The 17,644-nt window shown below is 36.9% G+C and overlaps 1 protein-coding gene and 1 long non-coding RNA gene across 10 annotated transcripts in view; one reads left to right on the plus strand and one right to left on the minus strand.

The window, feature by feature from the left end:
* LOC135629451 (uncharacterized) overlaps positions 1 to 8,610 on the plus strand; it is a 10,437-nt gene extending 1,827 nt beyond the window's left edge. Inside the window, exons 2-7 of one of the 2 annotated variants that reach the window (XM_065136817.1) lie at positions 1 to 77; positions 2,601 to 2,747; positions 4,075 to 4,849; positions 5,015 to 5,667; positions 5,760 to 7,723; positions 8,142 to 8,610. The exon at positions 1 to 77 is cut by the window's left edge and continues 1,158 nt beyond it. In XM_065136817.1, the coding sequence (XP_064992889.1) occupies positions 1 to 77; positions 2,601 to 2,747; positions 4,075 to 4,849; positions 5,015 to 5,667; positions 5,760 to 7,723; positions 8,142 to 8,171 (3,646 nt within the window). In that variant the 3' untranslated portion in view covers positions 8,172 to 8,610. The remainder of the gene's footprint in view (positions 78 to 2,600; positions 2,748 to 4,074; positions 4,850 to 5,014; positions 5,668 to 5,759; positions 7,724 to 8,141) is intronic. The other variant, XM_065136818.1, reaches the window with a different exon arrangement.
* Positions 8,611 to 9,203: 593 nt separating this feature from the next.
* On the minus strand, positions 9,204 to 17,233 carry LOC103973616 (uncharacterized). Of its 8 annotated transcripts, XR_010493230.1 has the most exons (7): positions 16,844 to 17,232; positions 16,172 to 16,206; positions 14,226 to 16,088; positions 14,016 to 14,131; positions 13,339 to 13,566; positions 13,101 to 13,253; positions 9,204 to 10,086 (listed from the first exon to the last, which is right to left on the minus strand). It is a non-coding gene; the product is annotated as an uncharacterized LOC103973616 (long non-coding RNA). The 8 variants fall into 8 exon arrangements; XR_010493229.1 differs by having other exon boundaries at positions 13,101 to 13,544; positions 16,844 to 17,233; XR_010493228.1 differs by having other exon boundaries at positions 13,101 to 13,566; positions 16,844 to 17,233.
* Between the last annotated feature and the right edge of the window lie 411 nt (positions 17,234 to 17,644).

Consider the following 17,644-nt stretch of genomic DNA (forward strand, 5'->3'; position numbering starts at 1 on the left):
GGCCTTTTCCGAATCTGTTTATGCACACAGTGAGGCTGCAATCAGTTCACCAGCTTCATCAGACATGGATATGGAGGGTGAGTGATAAAGTATATATTTTTTTCTTTTTCTTCTAGTATCTTGATAATTGGACATCATATATCTTCAAATTGGGTTCATAGCAGAAATTGTTATCATACTAGTTCTTATTTGCTTTTGTGGTAATTAGGTGGCTATTACTCTTTATAAACGGGTTTTGCTTCATGTAATTATGATGTTACTATTGTGATGGCTAGCCTGTCGAGTATTTTTACTATAATTTAGGAGGTATACATTGTTTTACTAATTTTTGTATGAATAGAATAAGATTTTTTATTCCATAGTTTTCTTCAATCTAATAGTTCATATTATTTTCTTCGGTTTTGCATCTTCACATGTATGCACTCTCATTTGTTATATGATGTTGGATCCATTTTTAACTACTTATCTGGTATGAGACCATCCAATTAATTGTTATATGTTTATTTTACCATTTTATGATCTTTATTGTGCTTGTCCTATAATTTTTTTTTAAGATGTAAACAGTAACATCTTTTAGCATATTGTTTTCTCCTAAGATGATTGCTGGTTGCTTTTGTTTATAGTTGTTTGAGAAATGCAAGTGTCAGTTCTTGACTGCTGTTCATTCTAAAGGGCTTTAGCGTAAGGTTGAAAGCTGATTTTTGACTTTATGTCTTTGTCTAGTTAATTTTTTGCAGAAAATAGAATCGTAAGATGGAATCAGAACTATTTTGCAGCAAAAGAAAAGAAAAGGATGTCATATACACAGATTTATATACTCGACTTACTTAATTCTCACGTCAGCTAGAGAAGATGAGACAAGTTGGATAGGGAAATTAGAAATCATGTGTACCTAAATATTAGAATTAGATGTATACTTATTTCCTTGAAAAAAGTATATAGATAATTTTTGTAGGGAAGGAGCTGAGGAGGAGCTATGCTAATTCTTGGAGATAGCAAGCAATTACATCTGAGTACAAAGATCCCAAAAAAATCAGGAAACTATGTCATTTTCTGACAAAGGTGCTGATTACACTTGTAAGATTGGCTAGATAATCGATACATCTGTGGCTTATTGGTGACTATGAACATTTTTCACTTCTTCAAAACAAAGAAGACAATTGAGAACTTTATATACAATGTTTTAATGTTCCATAGGATGATTGTTTCCTAAAATCCATTCTAGGATTTTGGAGTTATCTTTAATGACAACTTATCATATATCCACTTTTCTTTTCCCTACTGCACCTTTGCAGTCATATCTAAATTCCTCGAGGCTGTTCCACGAGACCTGTTGTGATTAACACACTAGCTAGGTTTTTACTCATATCTATAGCTGAATCTAGTGGACTCTAGTGGATCTCTGAAGACTAATGATTTTTTCTATGCACCCAAAAAAACTAGCACAAGATATGTGCTGCTTTTGTGGCATTTGAATGACATTTTTCTTGAGCCAGTCACTTGTATTTGCATCCCCACATCATACTCAAAAGAAAGTTTTGCATAGTGCCAAAAAATGCCATATTTCAGTGAAATTGAGATGAAATCACAATGCAAACATAACTCCCGGATCAGTTAAATTAGTTTCATTTGAGGCTTTTAATTGTGTGAATATTTGAGTTGCTTCTACGTTTTACTTTCCCATTTGGTAGATCTTTGATTAACCTCAGTTGAGAAATGTGCATCCATGATCATTCTTAACCTTCAGTCTTTTCTTGGGTATTTTTTATTACTTTGCATAATTATCAGATAGTCCTTGTAGGAATATGCTATATGGTTAAAATTTCTCTGTTCTTCAAGCACAGTAAGTTGTCTATGGATGATAATTACCCAATATTGTTTACTAATAACTTTCTCAGAGGAGGTGAAGGTTGATTTTGTGGCTTAACATCTACATTCCTGCCACTTACCTTTCTGAGTTTTTTGTATGATTTCTGACAGAAGTATCTTTCCTTTCTCATATTTGTATTTTCTCTGTCTGTTCTGTATCTGTTGCTTTACTGCTGTCAGTTGTGATACTATGAACTTGATCTATAATTTACATAAAGAGCTGATACAATTTTATGAACTTAACATTTTAATGGTGCAGTAGTTCATAAGTATTAGATTTCTTTTCATTTATGTTGTTTGATGAAAGTAAATACTATTATATCAAAAATAATATGCTTACTGACTATTTAATTCATTTACCTCTTTAGTTTTTCTTACTGCTGATGTGGTCCCTTCTATTTGTGCTTCTGGTTAAACTTTCTTGGCTAACATGTGATCCATTTAATGTTTATTTTGTTTCTGCTGCAATTGCTTGACCTTGTTTTGTGTATGTTTTTGTTTTCTATCAGCATGTGGTTCCCTTGTTCATGTCACAATAGTTTTATCCACTTACAAGGAGATGGAGCTGGTCCAAGATTATAAAACTATACCTTAAAGGCTCCTTTTCACTGAAACAATTCACTGAATGATGCTGTAGTTACTATTTTTTGAACTTTTTTGTAAGACTTACATGACAAGTATCGATTTTTCACTAAATGGTTAAGATATTGAATTCTATGGTGTGTATCTAGATGATGATGGCCCACCTAATAGTGAGAGTGGTCACAACAAATTGGTCAAAGAATTAGTTGAAGACTCTACACATGTTGCTGATGATGGACATGGTGGTGAGCTATCACGTGCATTTTGCATTACAAAAGAGCAGCTCACTTCTAAAGGTGTGGCATGATGTTGTATTTTATTCATGTCCATCAATATAAACCGTATGGTCAAATTATTGTTTGGAATTTTTTGTTCTACCTTATTTCTTCTTTTCAAATATTTGCTATGACCGTTGCACCATTTTGCTTTGTATAGTTTATGATACTTTTGTTTCCCTTGAAGCCAGATATACTTGAGCGAATTCATACGATTTTTATTTGTTTGGTTATTTGGAGACATGACATGTATCATTCAATATCTTGAAACCTTATCCTTATTAAGATGTGGGGAGATGCCTATTTTCTTCATCTGAAGACACCCAAGCTTGTCAATGTTCTACATCAAATTGGGCTCAGTCTGGTTAGGGAGTGGAAGCAGAGAGAGAGAGAGAGAGGATCTTCTTAGCGATGCTGTACTGAGCCATGTTGTGGCAGTGAGAGAGAGAGAGGGAGAGGGGGAGAGTCTTGTTAGTAGCACAAAATTGAAAGTAGATTCTCGATAGATACTTATTTGATTGGGTATTACTTTCCTTTTGGTCAATTTTCAACTACCTTAGACTTATCTTTTTGGACTGTTATTTAAGGTCAACTGATACTTATGTTCTATTATTGTTTTCTGCTAAATGGGCTCTGGTTTCCTATATGTTTCCCAATTGGTCAGATATTATTGTTACTGTTTTAGTAATTGATCAGACTTGATTTATATTTGTTCCCTAACTAATACCTATTCAAAGAGTTGGGCCCGAATAGATAAGGATGATGATCAGCTTGTGAGCCTTTTCAAGAGCAAGAAACCTTGCATAACTACTTTCCATATCTTGATTTCTTTCTTGCTGTCAATCTTTCATGTGTCTCTGTCACCTACCCCTCCATTCTCTTTTTGCATACTGTTAAGAAATGCTTCCCATGGCCATCAACAATGAGTTTTCAAATCTGCAGCCAGATAAATTTTGACTTTGATATGACATTTATAGTAGTTATTTACTATACTAACATTTTTGTTTCATATTAAATAATTTGATGTATAATAATTATTTTTAATAAGTTTTTCATTATTTTTTTTATTTTTCTTCTATGTAACTTTTTATGATTTATGTTTTGATTACATGTTTCATGGGAAGTTACATATCCTATAAAATTTGAAGGTCAAAGAACTCATTAGCATATACCTAATTTTATCTGTTTTATTTTATTATTTTCTAAAAATTAATTAAAAGAACTCATGAAACTGACATGATCTTTTTACCCAAAGTGCATATACGTAGTATATATCTTCTTGGTTTATATTTTGATCCATTGACCAAGTCATCAACATTTTTGGATGACAATGATTCTTTCCTTACAGAAGATGTGAGCTCAATCAGGTCGTCTCCTGGCGTTGCTGAGTGTTCTGAAGATGCTGATGTGCCCAAATCTGCTACACAGTTGTATGAAGATGCAAGCCTAGTTAATGTTCAGTCTGCTGCTGCCAATGGCAAAAATATTGAAGTTCCAAAAGTCTTCATCAAAGATGATAGTCCATTCCGGCTTATTCAGGGATATGCTTCTGATGATAGTGGAGAAGAGGTTAGCAGGAATTACAATGACATGAGTCAAAAAGACTCTAGTATGACTACAGATAAGAAGCTTGAGTTGTGTTTAACTCCTAGCTGCAAGAATGATCCAACTGTTGATACCAGATCTAGTAATCAAGCTGATTCAAAAACTTCTCCCAGCATTCCGAAAGGAGCTCATTTTGGTCATTTATCTCTGGAGAAATCTGCATCACCAAATGTTGTTTATTGTAGTACTAGCACTACTGAAGAAAGTTTGGATGATGAAATAAGAAATCTTGAGCCCTCTAAGGATCATGGTATCATTCAGTCCTATGATGTTGATGTTGACCAAGTTGGAAAGAATCATTCCGAGGATGCAAAGCAGGAGTCTAGTAAGCCAAATCTTGATGAGTTTGGGCGGCTGGTAAGAGAAGGTGTTAGTGATAGTGATTCTGATGGCATGCAATGTAGTGAAAAGTGTGACAGAGGTAGGAGTTCAAGTCGTAGTTGGTCGCCTCAGGAAAGAAGACATAGATGGAGGAATTATAGTCCTGGTCGGAGGTACAACCGGAACCGTTCACGCAGGTACATCGTTATTAACATATTTTGTTTTATATAATACTTTTGGTTGATAATGTATATAAATACTTCCAAATATTTTGCTTCATCGGTGATGTGATGTCACTTCGTTTGATGCTCTACATGTGCAACTATTTGAACAACTAAGGAATGTCTTGTTATTTGTTTCAGCCGCTCTCCTAGGTGTAAGTCATCCAAGGCTTATAGGCATCCCAACTCATCGGCAAGACAGGAGAGGGTTCAACCTCCTGAGTGTTTCAGCTTTGTTCAAGGCAGATGTTTTCGTGGAGCATCTTGTCGGTTTTTCCATCCTGATATTGGTCGGAACAGGACGATGCAGAAATCTTATAAGGACCCTAGACAAGATTGGCGCAAATTGGATGTGCAGGGTGAAGTTTTATATTCTGAGAGTAGCCATTTTTCATCAAAAATGTATGGTAAGGAGTTCAAAAACCTTCAGCAGGAGAACACAGTGCAAACTAATAGTGAACTTGCTGAATCTGGTGGCAAGACTACCAAGGATGGAGTTGGTGAAAAGAAGGTTGCACTTGGTTGTGGCATAGATAATCCTATATCAAGGGTGGGGGAGGATGACATCAAACAAGAGGATAGTTTTCTGGTCTTCAGCAATATGAAAAACCAATTAAAGGGCATGCAACAGGTGGAAAATTTTCCAGAAGCACATAACCTTGGTCGTGGAAGGGAGGCAGAAAGACTGGTTGAATCAGATGATCCTAAGCCAGCAAAGAGCTTGACAGTTCAGTCTTCACCTGCTGGGGAATCTGAAGGGCTTATTGAAACTGTTCTGGAACAACATAACCAAGGTGAAGCCATATCTTTTAAACTCTTTAAGCTGCACTCTTTTATGCCATTATATATTTTGAACCTGAGCATGTTTAATTTTCTTTTGTGGAAGGTCACTTGTCACAAAGTCCACTGGATCAATCACTTGCAAATTACAGCACTGAAAGCCCAATCTCTACTCCTCAGAAAAAGCTTCAAATGTCCACACTTTCAGCCACAGATAACAACCCTCAGCTGCAACCTCCTGAAGTCCAGGGACGAGCCCCCTCCCTGATTTTTGCTGATAATATGAGTGCACCACTGCCTAAACAGCAACCTTCAGAGAATCTCCTGCCGCCTGGTATAGTCTATCACTCACAGTGTTCTCAAACAGATATGCTTTATCCGAATCTGAGGCAAACAGCTAGTGAACCTCATTCTCAAAGTATTCATACTCCAAATGCCATGCAATCAGATTTTCCTGTGCCACCACTTTCACATGAGAAGAAGTCGCCCATAAGGCCTTCTGTTACTGTGGAAGAGTATTCTCAATTACATTTCCATCAAAATACAGTGCCACCTAGGAATGATGTTGCTCAGCCTTCATCAGAGCCTCATCTGCTAGGGGGTCGTACTTGTCCGCAACCAAATGACTTTACTCGACCATTGTATTCAGCTGAGACATCTCATCAGCCTCCATTGCTCATGGTTGAACATAAGAGCTTTCCCATGGTCATTCAGCAGGACCGACCACTTGCTGAAGACGACTGTTTTCCAGGCCTTCCTAAACGTGAAGGTCCTCAAATCTCTGATCTGTATCATAGAGAATATCGCATGCCTCATCAATCATTTGTGCATGAAGATCTTCGAGTTCCATTACCAGGCCATATCGCTGTCTCTTTTTCTCATGGAAGTAATATGCCTCCTCAGTCTCTACATTTGCCCAGGGAATCATTGTCTAGTGCACAATCTTTACCAGGAGATCTTTTGCGACCAAGTTTTCTCCCCAGGAAAGAATATCCTTATGTCAAGGAACTGCCTTATTCAAATCATCAAACTTCTTTTGCTCAGCAATACCATACAAGCAGTAGTTTTATCTCAACTCTTGGTGGTCCTGGCATGGTTGACTCCTCTATCCCAAAATTTCCACCAGAAAGTGATCTTCCATCCCAAATGTCTGCCATCAGTATACCTAAAACATCGATCTCAATGCACTACAACCCATTTGCATCAACTTTCGAACATGGACCTGCAGCTTCGAAGTTTGGCTTTGGTGTTCCTGGACGAGGAAATGGTACAGATTATAGTATCAAATATGAGTCTTCCTTGAGTTCAAGTCATGGTTCAGTTGGTGGCATTGGTTCAAGAATAATGGCTTCACCATCCAATTTCAGAATATCTGAAGATCAATTTTTGCCAAAAATTGGTGGTTTTGCTCTTGAAACCCCTAAAGCTGATTTGCAAAAGCAATTCATTAAGGAACCTACAGCAGGTGCCTTGTATGATCCTTTGTTTGACAGCATTGAGCCATCTTCTGGTACACTCAAGGTAGTTCATGTCCAAAAGCAAGGGAAACCTTCTATCGATGATGGTCCATTATCAAATTTCAGTAGCTTGTCCAGGCCTTTGGATGTTGCACGAAATAGCGAGCAGAAAGATGGTGTGGGAAATGAACTGAAATCAGAAGTTGATGACTTTGATGAGGTGACAACTGATGCTGAAGTGGGGGTTGTGGAGAATGAAAGTCCCCAACTAATTGATGGAAAAGACTGGAGCCCTGACATGCCTGCTGAAGTAGGGAACAGTGGTGCTGGGGAAATTGAGATTGATCAGGTTCAATCAACTGGGAAGAGTAAGAAAACCAAAGATTCGAGATCAATGAAGCTTTTTAAGGTTGCGCTTGCAGAGTTTGTCAAGGAAGTTTTGAAGCCATCATGGCGACAAGGAAATATGAGCAAAGAAGCATTTAAGACTATTGTGAAGAAGACTGTGGATAAAGTATCTGGATCCGTGCCAAGCCATCAGATCCCGAAAACACAAGCAAAGATCAATCAGTATGTTGAATCGTCACAGAGAAAGCTGACCAAGCTGGTTATGGTATGCCCATATTGCCTTCATCTGTCTGGTTCTCTTTTGCTTATAAACAGTATGAACAATTTTTCTAATGTTTTGGATGTCAAATATTTCATCCTATGCATTACAAAAACTTTTGGTTTATGGACAGCTTTACTTTGGATGGTGATTTCCAGTAAGGAAAGTCAGTTTTTTCTTCTTTTTTGGTAGTGAATAAAAAATCATTTTACATCTTTATTTTTTTTGAGTCGAGTAACCGAAACAAAAGTACAAAAGTGTTTTGAAGTATTACCATTCTGTCTTGATTTCCAAATCTCATTTCCTGTTTTGATGCATTATGTGTTTTTATTTTTAAATTGAAAAGACATGCTATTCTATTCGTTTCTAGTTTTCAAATTTTTTGAAATGTAAGTCATTTAGTTCCTTTTCTTTCTTACTGCAGGGGTATGTTGACAAGTACGTTAAGATGTAGATGTCCACCATTTACCATGGTTCACAATTTGAGCCGATTCAGGTTCCCTTGGAGGATCCCAAGCAGAGCACTGCTGCTGCAAGAAAAAGATAGGGCAAGATGTTGGGGTCTTTAACGTCCGAGAAACTGGATGCTAGTGTGCTTCTCAACGAGTAGCTGTTTCATACAGCTCTGGATTTCTGAAGAATTGGCAAATTCCACCTAGCAACAGTGTATGTATTTTCATATATTGCTTCTTGTGCCTGGTCATCGATTTCTAGATATTTGGTTTGTAAAATGCTTCCATAGTTAATCGGCTTAACATTTGTTACATTTCTCACTCTTGTGAGAAGCTGCAGTATCTAATCTTCAGTAGGGCTGAATCCGAATGATAGGCACACACATGTGGTCTTGTAATCAATAGTATGCTAATTCAATTTTTGGTAACTGAGTTTAGTCAGCTGCTCTAGAATCCCCCTTCTTTGCTTTTTCATTTGCTCTTGTTCTGCCTAATCTTAGTAGAACATTCATATCCAAAGTCTAGGAGGGTATGAAGTTGAATCAGCTCAAGTGATTGCGTTTGGCTTGACCCTTGTTTTATTGTCTGTTTTCATCTCAGTAATGGGCAGCTGGGTGGAAGCTGCCTAGGGTTGCCCATATCAGAAAATAATGCCAAGTTTAGGGGGTCGTGGTTCCAGTGATTTTGTAAGTTACTAGGAATGGTGACAGAGTTGCGATGCAGTGATTCTGTAGCATGAGCTCCTGCTAATGGTGACCCCCAAGTTTTGGAGTCGTGATTCCTAGCATTCTTAACTCTTACGAATGGCTACTCACAAGTTTCAGAGTGTGATCCTAGCGTTATCCTCAGCAGCTGTGCGGTGGGCTGCCAAGGATGATGGTCTAAGGTAGAGGAAAACAAATGAGAGGAGAAAATGGTTGATGGCTTGGCCTTATGGGATGAAAGATCAAGTGCTTTGAGATTCAGAGATGTTTCAGGGTTCTGCCCCTGAGGAGTACAACAGGAGGAAAGAAAAAAGAGGAAGGCAAAGAAAATAGAGGAAAAGGAAATAGTAGTAGTAACATTACAACTTTCCAAGTCACATATGTAAACTAGAACTGGGTAGAGTTTCACAACAATCATTGCTAGAATTTTCAGGGTAATACACTGGCAAGACTAAACTGAACATTCTTCCAAAAAGATTGACGCATCCTAAGATGTCGAAAGCAAAAAAACACTCTTGAGAAAGACCAAAATGAAAACCTTGGGAGGTATCCATGCTCCTGCTTTTAGCACTTGGAGGGAGTTGGGGATCTGAAAGCTTGGGAGGTGGTGGAGGCACATTTCTTGAAGATTGTGGCAAACCATTTGATTCACTCGAATCCTTGTCGTCATTGTTGGTGCCTGGGGAGTGATTGAGACGATGAGAACTTTGGTGGCGGGGGAGGCATGTTCCTTGGCAGAGGTTGTGTCCCATTTTAGTCCACCATCTACCAACTTCTTCGGCAGCAGCAGCATGGATGAGACAGCCCTCACACCTCTAAACCCTCACGAGCTGGCTTGAGAAATTCTGATACTTGTGAGTTCTGAAGAAGCAAACTAGAAAACCCCATTTGCTCAATACCATAATTATATAGATATCGGATGAGTATCAAAGGTTTAAAATAAGTCATGGGAACAAATAGATCAAAGTTCAGAAAGCAAACAGGTAGAAGGACATTAGGTAGTGATCTGAAAAGTTCTAAGATGACTAATATGCAGCACAATTATGCATGAAAAGCAAAGAGAATACCAAATCATCATGAAATGAAATGTCTATTAGCGCATACTGGTGACTAGAAATCGAACCGGTGTTGTTGACAGCAAAGGTCAACTCCTGGCTTTTACCAAACTGCTGCGCTTAAACCCGTGACAAATGCAAATCCGTAGGTTATCTGCCTGTCAAGTTCAGAGAAGGTCAGACAAAATACCTGAAACGATTGTTGCAAAATCAGCACAGCCACTATTGGTAAAACTAGAAAAGATGCTTCAAAAAATCCAGTACTAGAGATTATATAAAATTTGGATATTGCAATAATTTGTCTATAAAATATAAAATTTTTGTTTCATCAAGAATACTTAAACATTTTTGACAGCTCATTCTCTAAAACGAGAAGCAGCTAAAAAATATATTAAAAGAAAAAGAGCCCAAAACAAAACAGCCACATGTTTGAAAACAATCTTCAGAGTTCAAATCTTCGATTAACAGTAATAGTAAACAATATGTGAAACAAATCAACACAAACCACATCATACAACCATTTACATGTACATTCTGCATATGTATGTCCATACATGTGAAAAAGGACAAACAAAGTACAGGATTCCCAACCAAGGACTGCAATTTTATGCCAACCAGCAGTGCTGGTCTTTCGCCAGTCCAATATATACGTCGGAATGTGTTGGCAGATCTAAAAAAAAGACCCAAAAAAATCTCCAAACATACCTTAATATTAAAAATCTAAATTAGGGCATTTTAATTAGAATTAAATGTAATTTTAGTTTTATTTCAATAAAAAATATCTAAATAAGAAAGGGATAGTGGATTTATCTTTTTCAGAAGTTGATGAGCAGTTTTACGACACATTCTGAATAGTTTTTCTGATGATATTGAATCATGTACAAAAATGCAACTTGAAAAGTTAGATTAGACGTTGGATATATCTACTTCTATCACCAAAATGAATGACGAAACTCCAAAACAGATGGATTGAGATTCTCGATCCTATATATTTATATATCGATATATATTTGTATATCGATATGATATATCTATCGGACTCAATCTTGAAATTGCTCTCATGAGATGACGTAATGATAAACCATATGTTATTAGTACATCAATATGGTGCCGGTGGTTGCCTGATTGTCCTTGAATAATACATGTCCAAAGAGCATCTTGAGGCAAATATAATTATGGCATGTATGGGTGGGGAGCTTGGAGGACACCGGAACTTCTGTTATCATCACTGACCTGTTGCTTCTATCTTAAGAACGATTAACCTCAAAAATTAATGAGCAACTATCATTGTACCATTGGTCCTGAAATCCACCATAATATGATGATTGGAAATATAATGAGCTTCACTTTGTCTATATCATATAAACTCAATCGCATTTGCTCAAAGTCATTGATTGCCTTCTCTTTCGCCTTCGTGTGTAAACATTATGACTACCTCCTCAAGCTCATGATTTGTACTTTTGGTAACATACATAAAATATTACTTTTCGATCCATGCACCACCACGAGGTTGAGTAGACAGAACCATCAACTCGCCGCTAGTACCATCATCATCAATCAAGGAAATACTATTCACGTTAGTGCTATCTCTTCGGACTGAGCCAAGTGCTAAATGTGATGGAGGTGTCTCGTCACCCGATTAAAATTGTTGCTCCTCGATTCTTTCGAATGGGTCAACTAAATTTAATCATCATTAACTAGATAGAATGGAGCTACTATGGATCTAATAAGCTACTAATCATTAATTCCACTAATCACATAATTAACAAGTAATGATTAAGACTAATTAGCTTTAATTTGATACTATATATATATATATATATATATATATTATTGACCCTAATCATCATTAACTAGATAGAATGAAACTAATATGGATCTAATCATCGTTAATGCTACTAATCATTATCCTAATTTGGCACTATAAAGATGTGATTCACCCTAATCATCATTAACCAGAGAGCATGATTGACATCTTGAATTAATTTAGTAGCATGAGAATACATACCTTTTAATTAGAGTAATCTTCCTCTAGATAAATTATTAGAATGCCTTAAATGAGCCTCTAATCACCTAATATCAGCTCTAATTGAGAACAAGAATGAGAAGTAGTGAGAAAGAGAGAGTGAGTGAGAAAGGGTGTTAGAATATGTTAAAGTGAAATAAGATGAAAGAGGATAAAAGAATAAGGTTAAATAGGCATTCAAATTGGTCCGACGATCAAATTGATCATTGGAACCAATTAACTCTAGATCCTTGATTATTTTGATCGAAATTTAATCGTTACCGATCAGTACATATCGATAACGATTAAATTTTAACTGTTTCACCCAAGACAAAAGGTGTATCACCGAATACGCATCCTCCCGGACTCATACCTATCACCCGTATTGTTTCAAACAGTACATCAAACTATGCACCCAACAATGACCTCTTTATGGAAGAGGCTGTTTCTTTGGCAACCATCTTTATGTATTGCCCTTTCTATGTTTCTTTCTCTCTCCTTGTTTGGTTTTGGGGGGCAGACACAGCAAACCTGCTTCAAACCACTAGGCAAGCACCAGGCTTCTGCCGTAATCCAAATCAGCATTGTTAACACTGGTTATCCGAGTGTCCTTCCATGCTACCTAAAACAAGTAAAAAGAAACCTGTGCTTGGTCTTGCATTATCTTATAAAATATTTCTACATACTTCTTAAGAGTAATCTGAGCCATATTTGTTTCACTGAAAGAAAAATATACAATCAATGACTACATTAATTAGTTCTAGGTACAAAAGAGTTTAAGAATACCCAACAAAATTCTGGATTAATATTAGATAAAGATAACAAGAGAAGGATTCATGGTTGTGGTCCATAATAAGGGGGGTGTACAAGAAAATGAACCATAACTATGTTGATCTTTTGGAATAGGAGATATATCCAGCATGGTTCTTTCCCTTTTTCTCTATATATATCTATATTCCTTCTTCACCCCTAATTTATTCATCTACACAACAGTTTGCATTTTTTTCAGAATACATGCATGCAGTATTGACTCAACTTACCCTTTTAAGCTTTCAAAGAAAAAACCTACTTATGCAAGTCTAATATACAAACTATTATTGCTATGAATAACTAAGCCAGACATGATTTATACCACTGCCTAATTTGGAAGAAAAAACAAAATTATACCTGAAGAACAGTTTAACATCCCTAAAGAAACAGGCAACTCCTGAAATTTATGTAGTTGTGGAGGCCGTGTTTCATTTGAATTTTTGACTTACTCTTCAGTTGTGCTCACTATGGAACTTGTGAATGACACAAGCAGAGTACTAAAACCACTCCCTGCAATGGCATTGCCTGGGGTTATATGCCTTCATAGCCATTATAACATGTCGCTCTAGTGACTGCAGGGAGCATAATAGCTAACCAAGTTTGTGGGAATTCCCATATTTCAACATGTCTCCAGAGTGAGTGGCTATTCCTTGAGGGCAGACAATGGTGCCTGTAAGCTATTGGAACTCCTGCCATAGAGCCAGTGGAAGTGGATGGAAAGATACAACGTCTGATGAGCTTTCTGTTCCCACCAACAACTGTTGGTGGAGGAACAGCACCATAATCTTATTTGATGGAATCCTACACCAAAGGTGCCTTAAAGCTGTTAAACCGTAAAATTAAAGAGAAACTTTTAAGATAAAAGTACATTCATGCAGGCTCCGACAACATAAACGGCACAATTGGATACTCAGGTAGCTCAAGGAAGACCTCAAAAACAATTCTCCTAAGGATTAGGTAACGTAGGTTCCAGAGCTATGAATCAAGTCCTGATTGACATCCTTTATGAATCAAATAACCAGTGAAATGTGTGCCTTCGTGATTTAGGTAACAGTGAATGTGGTTGCAGTTTGGCAAAATCACTCTTAGAATGTGATATTTCGAAGCCTTCTTCAGATATGGTACTTGAGGGAATGTGGATAGAAGATAAACTTGGCCTAATCATAATAGATTGTTTTCCTGAGTTAATTGAAGATAGCTGGTAAAAGAACCTGAACCTTTCAGGCATATATCCAAGAGGCAAGGGAAAATTGAAAATTTACATTTACATACCTTGAAGCATCAGATCCAGAGGAAACTGTCCAAAAGGTTTTCTGGTAAGATCTTGGCAGCTTCAAGACTTTTTGGATTAGTACTTAACAGAGATAAATGCAGGGGTTGCAATGGTGCTGCAAGTTGGATAAAGAATTAATCAACACTAGGAATATAACTAGTAGGACATACAATATATAGAACTATTAATGCAAATATGAGACACCAAACCTTCATTTGAAACAATCATGATGTTCAGACCCTCTTCCTCTTAGTACAACAGTAGCCCCTGCTTCATTCATGATGTGATTTATATAGAGGTCCTGCATAGTGCATACACAAATCCAAACCACCAGCAACACAAAAACAATCTAACCAACATGGAGATGTCATGGAGAGCTTGAAGTATTAGTCACATTTAATGATGGGTAAGGGACAAATATTAAAAGATCCACTTAGAAAATGAAATAGAACATCAACAAATGAAGCCAGAAGCGCTATTAATTGCAGTAGACTGCCGTCAGCCATGTCAGTGAGATATATAATCCAACAAAGTTACAAGTTCGAACAAGTCCCAAAAGGAACTTTGTGAAGATGACTCTGCAGAGCTGTCAACTACAAGATTTATGCAAGAAGGTTGCATACATTTGGACCTCAAATACAAGCTGCAATATCGAATGAAGGGTCAGCATCAAAGCCCAGAAACAAATATTTACTCAGAGCTTGCCTAACCTGTCTCCCAAAAAATTTCCTTCTGCATCACAATCAACTTTCCCATGCAATGATGCAATAAAAGATTAATACCAGCCCATCAAACAAAACTGAGTAAAGAGGGGTAAAAGATGTCTGAGGTTCTGGCCTTGTTTCAAGATGTCCACTAAAACACCTACAACCCTACGGAAATGCTGTTAATTTTTGCTTGAGGATGTTCCCATCACAATCATCCAAGCCTACTCCCTTCAATGTCTTGGCAGATCATGGACCACATCTTAACCTGAGTGAACTTTGTACTATTATCATTAATCATGATTTAATCTTCATTATAATATGAAAAGTTAAAATAGGGATTTTAGCTAGCTTTACTTTTTGCAACATCTTGTTATCCTCTCGATGTTATTGAAATATAGTGTAAGAAAAATAATTCCTTTCATGATGACAGCCAGGCATGTTAGCTAATTTTTGCTATAATTTATCATAATATACAACAACACAATCAAACACATTATGGAAATGACAACTTCATTATAAGTACCCCATTCTTGAACTGTATAGTAATCAATGATTGGGTACATGTATATTTGCGTCTTGTTTGGTAATCCAAAATCATGCCTCATAGAAGCAAACAAGGTATTTCTGATATGGCCAAAGAATCATATGTTTACAAACCATGCTAGATAAACATGTCATCACGTATTAAAGGTATCCTGGAAGTCATGATACTCATCTCAGGGAGGTCCTCCAAGAACAAAACGAACACTAGCAATAAGGATTAATACTGAAGTATGACATTATAACAGAGAAATTGAGATATGTGGAATTACTTGATAAGAAATTGTCCTATACAGCAAAATCGAGTGGAGAATATTATCCATAAGTAGACTTCCATTTTCAATTAACATAGTTTTTGAAGTTCAGGTTAACAGTTGGGCTTGAAGCCACAACATAGACCTCTCTTTCAAATTAGTACACTTTCTTTATTTAGAAATTCTTTTAGTTGTTAAGTTTCACAGTTTCACTTTCTGGGCATCACATAAGAATTCACTGACACTCAATAATCAAGAATTGGTCTGATTAATTAGATGAAATGTGACACGAACCACAAAAAAATATATTATTCACATTTAAATGCATAGTAACTTTTCTTGACATGAACAGATTGAACACTTATACAGATACCAATCATAGATACAACAAGTCCATGCAGAAAAATAAAATGTTTCAGAAAAACTAAACATATATTCTGTTCTTGCCAATGATTTGTGTAAATCAGATCCTATAATCAAGAAATACTACATACATGAGCCCCTGCAGATATAAGGAGATACAGTGGCTCCTCACTGTCTCACAATCCATTAGGAGGATGGTACTTTGCCTCTAGAAAAGTTAAACATAAAAGGAATTAAAGAAGTATGTGAGATTCAGTGGGTATGAATAATGCAAACACTTGCCTGGCATACCTTGTTATAACAACAGCACCAGTGCATTTCTGAATCTGCAATTGTAAAAGACAGGGTCATTACATACCAATAATTTCTTAAGCGTGGAAGAAAAATATAAACTAAAAACAAATTAATAGAGAACTCATACTCATTTCCGTTAGGGTTTAAACAGATGAAAAAATAAAAAGAAAACAGATCCCAAGTCTCAAATGGAGGCCTATCCAGTACTATTATAGACATAGCCAAGTAAAAAGCACCCACCCACACTATTTCTTAGGTTTGGTTCTCACGAAGAATAGTATGAATTTAAACCACATAAGTCAATAATTGCTATCTACAGACCTTCTTAATCCTTAAATATATCCCAAAATATCAAGCGGCAAAAGAAGGCTAAACCAGTCTCGAACTACTTTAATTCTTATTTTCTATTTCGACCATGTTGAGTCTCAACACTAAGGTATATAAACACGATTAGAGTACTAAGACTCAAACTTAAAACATAAGGACATCAGATCGAGTTCCAGTTAAAAGGTCATAGTCGTGACTAACTACTACACTCTTCATGAAGCAAATCGACGACCAGTCGAAAGGCATAACTCGCCATGCTATTATGAAGTAATATTGAACAAGGGCGAAAGATACACGTATCAGAAATTAAGCTGAAGCGCTTCAGAAAAGAGACACTCTTGCCTCCAGGCCTGCGGTCACCGCGGGGGTTCATCGGGATATTTCGGACTCCTGTCTTCCGTCATCCTTCTACCAGAAGGATGCCAAGCACGAGATGGAGAGAGGATCAGAGAAGGAACCGAAAGAGAGATCGGCGGAGGACCTCAACGCCGACCAATTCAACTCCACCACACACGGCGGAGGTATGAATTCAGGCGAAATACCAACGACGGCAGCAGAGGGGGAGGGAGATGTTGTTAGGGTTGCGCTTCCTGCGATGGGCGAACGAAAGGGAAAGAGCTTTGGATCGAAGAAAAGACGTGGGGGTACTTGGGTGAACACACGCAGTCTCGGGGCACCCTGTCCGTCGGCTTCTGCAGCAGGTCATCTAGTCCGTACGTCGATGTGATCAGCCGAGATTTATAGTAGCTGGAAATGCGCTACAAGTGGGACATATGGACGACAAAGAACAGGTCTAAATATAATTTTGTAAACAAAATATAATTACATGTCATATTAAAATATAATATAATTTGAAAAATAATATAGGAACCCTTTTTGCAACTCAATAATCTTTCAACACCAAATAATATTTGCATTAGAAGGAGGGCCTAACAAAAAAAATATTTTATAATATCAACAACATGAAGGACTATACGAGCATAACATAATAATATGAAGGACTATAGATGCATCGTATCATCTTGAGATAAAATGATAGTTTGATATAATTAAGCACCAACAATACGATCAAACCATCCAAAGAGATAATTTTTTATATTAATACTATCGAACCGAATCACTCAAAAAGGTGGTCTCCGACAC

This window comes from Musa acuminata, chromosome BXJ3-1, assembly GCF_036884655.1.
Source record: "Musa acuminata AAA Group cultivar baxijiao chromosome BXJ3-1, Cavendish_Baxijiao_AAA, whole genome shotgun sequence".
NCBI classification, from domain to species: Eukaryota; Viridiplantae; Streptophyta; class Magnoliopsida; order Zingiberales; family Musaceae; genus Musa; species Musa acuminata.